This window comes from Eucalyptus grandis, chromosome 4 (genome assembly GCF_016545825.1).
Source record: "Eucalyptus grandis isolate ANBG69807.140 chromosome 4, ASM1654582v1, whole genome shotgun sequence".
In the NCBI taxonomy this organism is placed as follows: Eukaryota; Viridiplantae; Streptophyta; class Magnoliopsida; order Myrtales; family Myrtaceae; genus Eucalyptus; species Eucalyptus grandis.
In genome coordinates, this window is record NC_052615.1 from 14,121,730 (window position 1) to 14,133,490 (window position 11,761).

At 40.8% G+C, this 11,761-nt stretch overlaps 1 protein-coding gene across 3 annotated transcripts; it reads left to right on the forward strand.

Moving 5' to 3' along the window:
- The first annotated feature begins 7,589 nt into the window (after positions 1-7,589).
- On the forward strand, positions 7,590-11,289 carry LOC104441118 (G-type lectin S-receptor-like serine/threonine-protein kinase At1g11330). Of its 3 annotated transcripts, XM_039311131.1 has the most exons (7): positions 7,599-7,871; positions 7,975-9,180; positions 9,375-9,658; positions 9,745-9,955; positions 10,180-10,417; positions 10,504-10,654; positions 10,732-11,289. In XM_039311131.1, exons 2-7 carry the CDS (start codon positions 8,157-8,159, stop codon positions 11,038-11,040), a joined length of 2,217 nt encoding a protein of 738 aa, XP_039167065.1. In that variant the 5' UTR covers positions 7,599-7,871; positions 7,975-8,156; the 3' UTR covers positions 11,041-11,289. The 3 variants fall into 3 exon arrangements, with proteins under 3 accessions (XP_039167064.1, XP_010052423.2, XP_039167065.1); XM_039311130.1 differs by having other exon boundaries at positions 7,590-9,180; positions 10,504-10,650; XM_010054121.3 differs by having other exon boundaries at positions 7,595-9,180.
- Positions 11,290-11,761: the final 472 nt, after the last annotated feature.

An 11,761-nucleotide genomic window follows, 5' to 3' on the forward strand; every position in this document is an offset into this window, starting at 1 on the left:
GTGTGGCTAAACGTGGGTGACTTCACTAAATTGGAAAATTCTTGTTGGTCGATACTAGACTGATTTTTCTATCGTTTTGGTACCCTATGTTCATATTTGAATCCTTGAGATTTTCACGACAATCAAGTATTGCCAATGTGTCGAGTGGGTTCATTGTGGCTAGAAGAATATCGACCACAAGTCATTTGCACTAAAAAATTTCTCAAAGTTACCCGGTAACCTAGGTCATGCTAAAATCGCGCCGAATTGAAATTAACCGCAAATTTGAATCCGATTTCAGAAATTGAAAGTTCTGTCATGTCACAAGTAATTCTAGAAGCATCGACTCAATCTTAGAAGATTTTTCTGCAAACCGAGACTTTTTGGGAAAAAGTCGAGGTAGGGCTGTTTTGTCCAGAAAAAGTCGGGGATTGTGTTTGATCGCAAATTTGGGAAGCAAGTGGGATCGATTGGTGAGGAAAAATACCAATTGGATGAATGAGGTGTCGGTTGATTTTATAGAGGCCGGTTTGTGTTGATTTAAGAAAGAATAAGTATCCAAATTGAAGGAAATCACATGAAATTCATATGCCCCCATCCATGACTATTGGATCACTTCAACTTAGCTTCTAGAAGTATTTTGGTGGATGAATTTCAGCCATGGAACTAGCTGGTGGTGGAGGATAGTCAAGGGAGACAATTTGAGAGAAAATTGAGACCAAGTGGCCCCCTTGTCTCCTCATCTCTTTCCTCTCTCCCTTAAGCTGGCTGGCCAACCTCCTCATCCCTCCTCACTTGCTATTCGAGCATCTTAGCAACCAGCAGAAGGATCATCGAAGCTAGCTCTCACCGCCGGGACCACACGCTGTCGCCATCGTCGTCCTCGAGCACCGCCGCTGGCCGCGCGTGCCTTGCGCAGTTTAGTCGCGCCTCCACCTGCCTCTCGCCCTCGTCTCAGCCCAGTAGAGTCCTGGAGTCATTTCCCGTGGCCACCGAACCTTCTTGCACCGCCAAACCACCACTATGTCACTACCGTCAGTCCTGCCGAACATTGCTGCAGCTCCGCCGGTCTTGCCTCGCCAACTAGCCCTTGTTTTCCTCTTTTGCAGCCACCAAAGAAAACCCAAATCAGTGGGTTTCTAGCAAGCATATTGGCCCGTTTTGAGGAATTTCCTAACCTCGAAAGCTAGACCTGCCTTGGAGAGAATTGAGTCGCGTTGCGTCCCCAATGATTTGCGCCGACTGGATCGTCGAACAAGTGAGTTTAACTCACTAATCATCGCTTAGTAGGTTAATCACACTTAAGGGTTGATTAGTTTAAGTTAAGCTAGATTAGGTGGTTACTTAAATTATATTAGAGAAATTGATTAATTACTTATGCATGTTAGGTGGATAGTTAGTGCAATTAGTGAGTAAATATGCTCTAATATTTATTTAACGAGTCTCGAAAAAAATTTGGGCCTGTTCCAGCATATAATTAGGCATTATGAGCCTAAGTATGCATTTATTGCATTTAATAATTAATTTCCATAATTAATTAATTTCCAGAAATTAGACTGGATAGTTGGTAATCGGAATTTTATGTTAATTGTGATGATGTGATCTATTTATTTATTTGAGTTTGAATTTGTACTGATTTGGTGTGAATTGTGATTTTAGGATATATTCCTAGATTAATTTATTTTCAGTAATTAATTGAAGAATTATCGGGCGTCAGTCTACAATGCCAGAAATCTATTTTGGGACTGCTAAAAATAGTGGGAGGTTCAAAAGTGAAAACCTTTTATCTTGGCTAAGGCCAGCCGTGTACCTATACAAGCGTATTTTTATCGGATATGATAAAAATGGTAAATTGATTGTACGATCAGAACGTTATACAATACCGGTTCGATGACTCTATATGTCATCTTAGAGAAGGAACGGTATGCAATATCGGCTCGGTGACTCTATATGTCATCTTTGAGAAAAGACGATATACAATACCGGCTCGATGACTCTACACGTAATCTTAGAGAAAGAATGGTATGCAATACTTACTCGGTGACTCTATATATCATCTTGGATAAATGACATTATTTTATATTGACTCGATGACTCAATATGTCATCTTAAAGAAGGAACGATATATTATGATTTATGATATATTATGATTTAGCCCTTGAGGCAATATACTATCTATTTTTTAGCTTAGAGCAAGCTGTCCGCAATATGGTCGGACTTTATAGATAGTATTGTTTTGATGACATTGAATCAACTAAGTCGATTGATTAATGATTCGATCTGTGGTGATTGATTGGATGTCTATTTGAATTGCGCTGATTTGTAGGGAGGGACTGAGGCTAAGGTAAATCCTCTGAATCGTGTTGTGCTTAGGCAACCCTTATGACGTATTTTCTTCCTAATCGAGTCTTAGGGGGTAGAACTCGTTGAGACGTCATCTCACCCCGTTGTGGGATAACATTTCAGGTCCCTAGATGGCAGTATCTCCAGCTCCTCCCGAGCATTTTAGTATACCGGAAGAAATCACAGAAATAGGTTATCACATTCCGATACACCACTACCCTGAAGGATTGGAATATGTACTGGTGAAATCCACTGTCGTGGTTGATGTGGGTGAAACCCTAAAGGTGTCCTATAAATACCAGTCGTGGTATCGCCATTACAATGATGGACGAAGGGTGGGCCATGTACCAGAATCTAATTTACCTCTATACATTTTGGAGGTTGCGTTCGGGAAGGGTACATCAGATCCTGAGGGTGGATTGGTGGTGGATGCGAAGGACCCCAAGCTTGGTGATGATCCTGACTCTCTGGAGTACTTAGCAGTGGGCTCTAGCTGGAGTATGGAGGAAGGAGAGATCATTGAGGAGGAGGAGGAGGATCTAGAGGAGGATTGAAACCCCACCCCTGTCTGCAAACTTTGTTTTCTGAACTAATTTTTGTAGAACCTGAAGCTTGTGTTTGTATTGTGATATATACAACTTTGATTGTTTGTATATAAGTGTCGTTGTTTTTAAGGGTTCGAAATTTGGCCCTACTTTCCTATCCCATTGTTTTAATATCTGGGGATTTTAATAGCTGCTTTCGCATACACATTTAAAATGAATGGGTCGGCGATGCATTCTGGGACGTCACTATTTAATCAACCAAGTCAAGATGGGCGTGCGCCCGAGGATCATGGCGTGATAGCTGTGGCATCCCACACAACACCACCACCACCTTTACCCTTTCGTCCTAGCCGCGTCATCTAGACCAACACCTTCGCTTGCCAGCCTATCCCGAGCTTGCCCGTTCACCAGTCCAGCATCAACCAGCCCTGCCATCTTTGTCCATCTCATTGAGCTACCATCCGCATCCGCCAGCTCGCCACCGTCATCCGTCCAACCCGTCGGACCGCCTGGCTGTCCGCCATCAGCCCCCTGCTCATCCAACTCGCCGTCTCACCACCTCAACCGCACTAACCAGCCGCCCCACTCCCTCAACTAGCTCAGCCATAGAACCGGTCTTCCAACCAAGCCATGAGACTCATAGGTTACTTTTAGCCTCTTCCGAGCCTTCGTTGGAGCCACCGTAGACATGGGATTTCACCGCTGTCGTGCCGTCGTTGCCATGAATCCGTTTTCTCGCTAATCCGGTGAGTTAACGCCCTAATATTTTATTATGAAGTTAATTGCACTTAGTTTGATTAGTTTAGTCTTAATTATGATTAAGGGTTAATTTAGTTAATGTAACTAGTTAGTTGGTTAGTTTAGTTAGATGAACTACTAATTAAATTAGTTTGGTTAGGGGTTGGTTAGGTTAGTTTACCCTAGGTTGGTTAGTTAACCATGGTTAGTTTATTTAATCGTGATTAGTTTATTTAAATTAAATTAATTTATTTTCCCAAGATTTATTTAATTAATTTATAATAAGCATAAATTGTGTCGGGATAGTCGTTTATTAGAATTTTACGTTGATTGTCGTGGATGAGTTTGTAAAATTGATTGCTTATTTGTGCAATTGAGTGCTTGGTTGTTGTTATGGACTATTCTAGCAAAAATTAGATTTTATGGTATTTATAAAGAAAAATACCATGTGTCGGTTTTTTATGCCAAAAATATTTTATGGAATATATAAAATCATGGTATTTTGAAAAGAGAGAGTACAATGTTTATTGGCTTGATATGAATTTGTGACCATGCATAATAATTTTAATGGAAATTTCTAATACGAAGAAAATTGGTTAAGTCAATTATTTGAAATGAAGGTATTTGAGTGGAAGCACGGTGTTCTTGGCCAAGTATAGATATGTGTGTGATCACCTAAGTACCTTAATGCATTTACGCGGGATAGTGAACCTGTCATCCAACGGGAGTTTGGGGATGATGCCGAATTTATCGGATGCGCGGCAAGGGTCCGAAAGTTGGTTGCGGTGGAGGCTAGACTGATGCGCCTTTTTGGGATGCCGTCTAGGCGAGGGTTCTAGACGTTGCCGTGCCCGATAGAGCAGGACAACGCTCGGTTATGCCAGATGACCACATAATAAGGAGTTGGCCGTGGCCGATGGGTTGTAAGAATTGGAACATGCATGAGTGGATGAGATAGCCACACCTGATTATGTGGCAAAATTGTGTGGCACGGTATGGGACGAGTCATAATAGTTCTACCTTATAATTGAGACCCATGTGATTAATTGTGATGAAATGATATGTTCCGATTATTGATTATACTTGCTGCATTTATAATTGAATATGTGGTGAACTAATGTTCAGGGACGTGCTGAGGCAAGGTAAGTTCAGAATGGTGCATGTTTAGGACCGCCTCTACATGAATTCTCATCCTAATAAGGGTTTAAGGTGTGGACTCACTGAGATTTATCTCACCCCGCCGTGGTTACCCTTTTTTCAGGGCTGTAGCATGGAGATCTACCGAGTGCGGATGTGATGGGCACATGATGCGACATCCTTTTGGCTGGCCCTGTCGATAGTGGAGTGTAGGTTGTCAAGTCATTTTTGTTTGGGACAGACTGATGTTTATAAACCTGTAGGTTTGGCTTGACGGTATATAAAGTTTGTTTTGTAAAAAAGGCGTAGCATATGTTTTACTATCCCTATGTTTGATTGTTCAGTTCCACATGCGCATAAAAAGAAAGGGTTGACGATGCGTCTTGGGAATATCACAATTTAATTGACCGTCGAGGGGTGTGCGCGTGCCTAGAGTTCGGGGCATGACAGGGCTAGTCTCGGTTGCTGGTGGTGCTGGACGTGAGATGAGTGGCTAGCGGTGCTGTGGTGGCTAAACGCGGAGGTGGGCTGAGGTGGAGCTACGACTGTGGCTGCTGGGATGAGCTGGTAGTGGGGGGTTTTGTTGGGTGAGGGTTGATGACAAGGTGGGTGGAGCAGTGAAGTGGGCAGTGAAAATGAAGGAGACAACCAAATGGAAGAAAGGTAGACGTGGGGGAAGAAAGTGGGGTTGTGGCTGCGGCTGCAAGGAAATGGAGGAGACGTGGGGTGAGAGAGGGGTGAGGAAGAAGTTGGGGAATGGGACTGTCAAGGGCATGACCAATGGGAACCTAAGGAGAAATATCTAACCATCAATGCAAACCTCTAAAGTCTTCATGCCTATATAGTCAAGGGGTCATCCACTAACAAATTAGCTTCCATTTCCCTCAAGTAATTCCTTTTTGGGCAGCCATTTCTCCCTTTTTCCCCTAATTCCGAATTTCCATTCCTTTTTCCTTTTTGTTAGAAATTAATTTTTCCGCAAAATTACAAACTTAACGAAAATTCTTCGAAAGATGAGACGACGTCCTAAAAATGAATCGTGACATGCTCGTACGTCCAATTCCCGAAACCAAATTCAATTTCGTGGTTAAAATAAACTGAACGTGATTTTAGTACAACTTAATCTATCAGGTAGCCTTTAGGGATTTTAGCACGTTCGACCAGTGGTCGATAATTTTCGATCCGCATTTGTGCATCTCCAACTTGTAGATGACTCTTGGTTGTCGATAATTTTCGATCCTCGTGGTTCAAATATGTGTCCCGAGTGCACTATCGATAGAAAATCGGGTTATAGCCGTTCGATGCGAATATCACAATTGTGCGGAACCACCCACAATTCAACTACATGATTCTATCGAATCGATCGATACCCGTTCGCTAATTGATTTATAACGGTGTCATATTGACTCTTATCGATTATTATGATCGAGCGGTCGATTTCCAATTGAATTCTCATGTCTGCCACGTTTATATCCGTTAACGTCTTTACCTAATTGGTTAATTAACTCGTGAGGGGCCAGCTCAGAGAAAAAGGATCATAGGCGAGCTGACAAAATGCTCATTTCATATTATTGGGACATGATCGAATTTCAGGATGTCACACTTTTTACTCAAAAACTATTTTAGGGAGTAAAAATAAAATAAAAAAGAACTATTTTTGAAAAAAAAAATATTTTTAGGAAGAGAAATGTTATCCCCAAACCGAATGCCAACTTATGGAAAGTAGTTGTGGAAATGCACATGAATCTACCACGAAAGTGGCAATTCATGAAAAGCAATTGCGGCCACAATCCTGAATGAATGCAAGAACCTAAAATTTCGGTGGCATGCACTTTCAAAGGCTTGAATGCTTTTTCTAGAGTTGACTTGGTCATTGGGGTAGAAATCTTGATGTGGAAACTTTAGCATTTAGCTAATAATCTCATGTTGGCGCACTAAATCAAGATACTTAACTCATAAGTCAAGGTGAAGTGACTCTTCAGGGAAACCAATCAATATGACTAGTTGTAAGCAACTGGAAACTATGTCCATTGAAATTTTCATGAATCCACAAGTTACGAGGAAAGCTAGTTGGGCCACAATGTCGAATGAAGGCAACGATCTAAAATTTCCATGGCTTGCTCTCTCTGACTGGTAATCCTCCAAGACTTGAATGCTTTTTTCTACATATACCCTCATCAATGGGGCAAAAATCCTGATGTAGAAACTCAACCACTTAGTTAATGCTCCTACATTAGCTCGCTAGATCAATATTCTTGACTCATAGGTCAAGGTGATGTGACCCTCGAGTATGTCACTATGAGAAAGAATAACAAATGTCCATAAGAGCCAAAGAGGAAAGAGGTCTGATTGGAGAAAAATTAACAATGTTCATAATATCGAACGTGCACTTTCAAAGGCTTAAATGTTTTTTCTAGAGTTGACTTTGTCAATGGGGTAGAAATCATAATGTGGAAACTCAACCACTTAGTTAATGCTCCTACATTGGCTCGCTAGATCAATATTCTTGACTCGTAGGTCAAGGTGAAGTGATCCCTCGAGTATGTCACTATGAGAAAGAATAACAAATGTCCATAAGAGCCAAAGAGGAAAGAGGTCTGATTGGAGAAAAATTAACAATGTTCATAATATCCAACATGCACTTTCAAAGGCTTAAATGTTTTTTCTAGAGTTCACTTCGTCAATGGGGTAGAAATCCTGATTTAGCAACTCAACCACTTAGTTAATGCTTTTACATTGGCTTGCTAGATCAATATTCTTGATTCATAAGTCAAAGTGAAGTGACCCTTCAAGTGTGTCACTATGAGAAAAAATAACAATGTCCATAATATCCACCATGCGACTCAACATCAAAGACCGCCGTTTGGAAAAATTTTGAAAGGCCTGTTTACTAGCCAGAAAAAATCAGGACTTCGAGAGCAATAGTTGACGAGGAAAATGTTCCCATTCGTGCAATATAAATTTCTTCATGGAGATGCTTAAACCATCTTTTCCAGTCGAAAATTTACCTTTATCTTCAACCACAAGGTTTTCTCTCTATAATTGTGATTTCTACCTTCTGTCCTAAACGTCAGGTTGTGTCTTCTGCTGTTCTAAAGCTAGCAAAATCAGTTGTTGCTGAGAAGAAAGGTTCAAGTAGTCATGATTCTTCTAAGAAAAGTAAGAGTATTCTCTCTCTTTATTTTGTCTCATTATGCTGTGAAATTTTGCATTGGGGGAGATGTCATTACAGCATCTGAGTACATCCAAGACCCTGGAAGTATCATATCAAGCGGAGGTCTCTACAGACTGGGATTCTTTAGCCCCAATGGTACCACCAATCGGTATGTTGGAATTTGGCATAACAAGATTCCTGTGTTTAACGTCTTTTGGGTTGCAAACAGGGAGAATCCTGTTCTAGATTCTTCTGGTGTCATGACCATATCCGATGCCGGTAATCTGGTGATATTGAATGGAAAGAAGCAAGTACTTTGGTCAACAAACGTTTCCACCTCTGGAGCAAATGCAAAAGCCCAATTATTAGATACTGGAAATCTTATCTTGCAAAAACAAAGTTCTAATATGAGCACAAATGATACAACGGCATGGGAAAGTTTCCAGATCATGTGTGATACACAAATCGCAAAAATGAAGCTTAGCACCAACTTGAGAACAAATGAGAAGCAGGTACTCACATCTTGGAAAAGCCCTTCTGACCCATCGATTGGAAGTTTTTCAATTAGTCTTGAACCACTAAATATTCCTGAAGTTTTCCTTTGGAACGGCACTACTCTATATTGGCGGAGTGGTCCATGGAATGGTAAGGTTTTCCTCGGAATTCCCGAGATGGAATCAGTCTATGTTGATCGATATACCTTAGTGGATGATAAAGAAGGATATGCCTATCTGACTTACAGTTTTGCAGAGGTGTCTTATTTGTCATACTTTTTTGTGAGGTCAAATGGGGAGTTGTTGCAGCCATTCTGGGATGAAAATGATAAGTGGTGGCGGATCGATTGGTCAACCCGGGCATCTGATTGTTATGTTTATGGCAAGTGCGGTCCATTTGGATATTGTGATGCCAAGAAATCACCAATTTGCAGTTGCTTGAGAGGCTTTGAGCCAAAAAAAGTTGAAGAATGGAGCAGAGGGAATTGGTCCAGCGGATGCATCCAGAAGTCATTGCTGCAATGCGATAGGTTGAAAAATGGTAGTACTAAAGCGGGAAAAATTGATGGATTTGTAAAGCTTGAGAATGTGAAAGTGCCGAATTATGCAATTTGGTCATCTCCTTTGGAAGACAAGTGCCAAGAGCAGTGCCTCAGTAATTGTTCATGCGCAGCATATGCTTATGATGCTGGCGTTGGTTGCATGTACTGGAGCGGAGACCTAATTGACGTACAGAAGTTCTCCTATCCAGGAACAACTCTTTATGTTCGAGTGGCCCATACAGAACTTGGTAGGTTCATTCCTAAATTAAATTTCTGATCTATCAGGTAATGCAACTTACTGCTAGATGGTTAGGGAATTTCAATCAATGTGATATGCCAGGTGGGGTTGTGATCCATGAAAGGTAGCTAATCAGTTCTTTTTTATTTTTTAATATGTGCTTCAATCTCAGACATCGTTGTTTGTCCATATATTGATCTGCAGAAGGAAAAAGAGATCTGAGAGCAATTATAGTGACTGCAGTTGTTGTGGCAACTGTAATTTTCAGTATTGGTACTTTCTTCACCTGGCAGAAGTCGAAAAAACGAGGTGGTAAAGACGGAGAACAATTTTCAAAGGCTTCTAGTGAGAACATGCTCGGAGGGAGCTTGAGCAAAGTTAATCTCCAGGAGCTTGTGCTATATAAATTGGAAGAGCTAGCAGCAGCAACAAGCAACTTTAGTGATGCAAACAAGCTCGGGGAGGGTGGTTTTGGGGCAGTATATAGGGTAATACGGTGTCATGTAGAGGACAGCAGCTCCATTTCTCCTTCTTCTTTTTAACTTTATAAGCCCATTTACGTCCTTTTGTACAGGGGAGATTGCTAAATGGAAAAGAAATAGCAGTCAAAAGACTATCAGGGGCCTCTGGACAAGGATTGCGGGAATTTATCAATGAAATGGAAGTGATTTCCAAGGTCCAACATCGAAATCTCGTTCGACTCCTTGGATGTTGTGCCGAGCAAGATGAAAAACTATTAATCTATGAGTTCATGCCAAACAAGGGTCTAGATGCATTTCTTTTTGGTAATATTCCATTTCTTGTAGTATTCCATCGATCTATCATGGAATACCAGTTTATGGGGAAGTCAAGTTTTTAATTTTACCTGTTTAAACAGACACTGGCTGCACCTATTGCACATACTTTGCATTTTCAGTATACATGGGGGCCTCTTTCTGTGCATTACACTCTTCTCCGGTCACAAATTAACACATAATTTTACGAATTTCACTTCTGTTGTCTATTTCAGATCCTCTCAAACGAGAGCAGCTGGATTGGAGAAGACGATTCAACATCATTGATGGAATATGTCGAGGCCTACTATACCTTCACCGTGACTCCAGACTACGGATAATTCATAGAGATCTTAAGACGAGCAATATCCTGTTGGATGAAGAGCTCAATCCAAGAATTTCAGACTTTGGAACGGCTAGAATATTTGGGGGAAAAGAAGATCAAGCAGATACACTAAGAGTTGTGGGAACCTAGTAAGTATTTCTTATATGATAAGTCTCGTACTGATTTTATCTTTCTACCTAGCATGAGGAATATTAAAGTGTTTCGTGGAATGCAGTGGTTACATGGCTCCAGAATATGCAATGGAAGGGCGGTTTTCGGAAAAATCAGATGTCTTTAGCTTTGGGGTAGTATTGCTGGAGATTGTAAGTGGAAGACAGAACACTAGCTTCAATGAGGAAAATCAGTCCTTGAGCTTGTTAGGATTGGTAAGCTGTTACAAACAGAGAGATCACCCTATTTCCATTTCCAAAAATATTTAGACTTGAATTCTGTCTTTTGGCAGGCATGGAAATATTGGGAGGAAGACAATGTACTTGCGCTGGTGGACCATAAAATTTCTGTTGGATGCTCCGAGATTGAGATCATAAGGTGCATAAATGTGGGGCTGCTTTGTACACAAGAACTTGCAAAGGATAGGCCTACCATTTCAACTGTTATTTCAATGATTAGCAATGAAATTGTTGGTCTTCCTCGTCCGAACAAACCTGCATTCCCCGAGAGGCAAACAACTACCGACACAGATTCCTCCAGACAAAGTCAGAAAAAATACTCTGCCAACAATGTCACTATTACCGCTCTTGAAGGCAGATAAATGAGGATACCAAAACCAATAATCTCGAAAGTTCAGCTCAGAGATGCAAACTATAGTCAGCTCGTGTCTTGGACATGGAGTCAATAATGAGTACTAGCGTGATCCTATTTGCATGTACTGTTGTCAGAAGCAGTCTTTTTATTTTTTTCCCCTTAATCATGTTCAAGCTTGCTTGGAAATGTATGAACATAAATTTGTGGAATAGCAAATTACTATACGTTGGGTGGCAGTTATTGCTTGTTTGGGTCATTCCAAAGCTGGGTGCAAATATTTGGCAATTTCTGTGTTGGTACAGCAGTTGCTCTTTAGCAAGAAGCTCTGTTCAATCAACTAGGCTAGTTGGAAACAAGAAATGGAATGCCATTAAACAAGACTTTTCGTACTAATGTCCATCATATGGTGAATGAAACTAGAATTCTTGTGAAAACTTTTTTCTTCCATGTTTGTGCGTGTGGTCTTGTTGAATTTTGCCTCTTCGTTCCATATATCCAATTGTCTGAGATCATATTAGAAACTAAAGCATCAGGCACTGTGAAAACTATTAGACAAACTTCTTTGCCATATTTGGTTTTTAAGACAATGAAGAATCTGCTAACTTCAACTCACCACAGAGCGTTTTCAACAAGAATGTCCGTTGGCATTGTCAAAATGACAATCAAAGTTTCAAAGAACTGATAGAGAATAACGATGTTTAGAAATTGTTTTAGTGGATTAGCCGATA

Bases quoted from the DNA above. Each gene is read 5' to 3' on its own strand.
- LOC104441118 (XM_010054121.3), top strand. From the start codon at position 7,884: ATGATTCTTCTAAGAAAAGTAAGAGTATTCTCTCTCTTTATTTTGTCT. The intron at 9,956-10,179 runs GTAATATTCCAT...TGTCTATTTCAG, and splicing joins TCTAGATGCATTTCTTTTTG to ATCCTCTCAAACGAGAGCAG. The intron at 10,418-10,503 runs GTAAGTATTTCT...CGTGGAATGCAG, and splicing joins CTAAGAGTTGTGGGAACCTA to TGGTTACATGGCTCCAGAAT.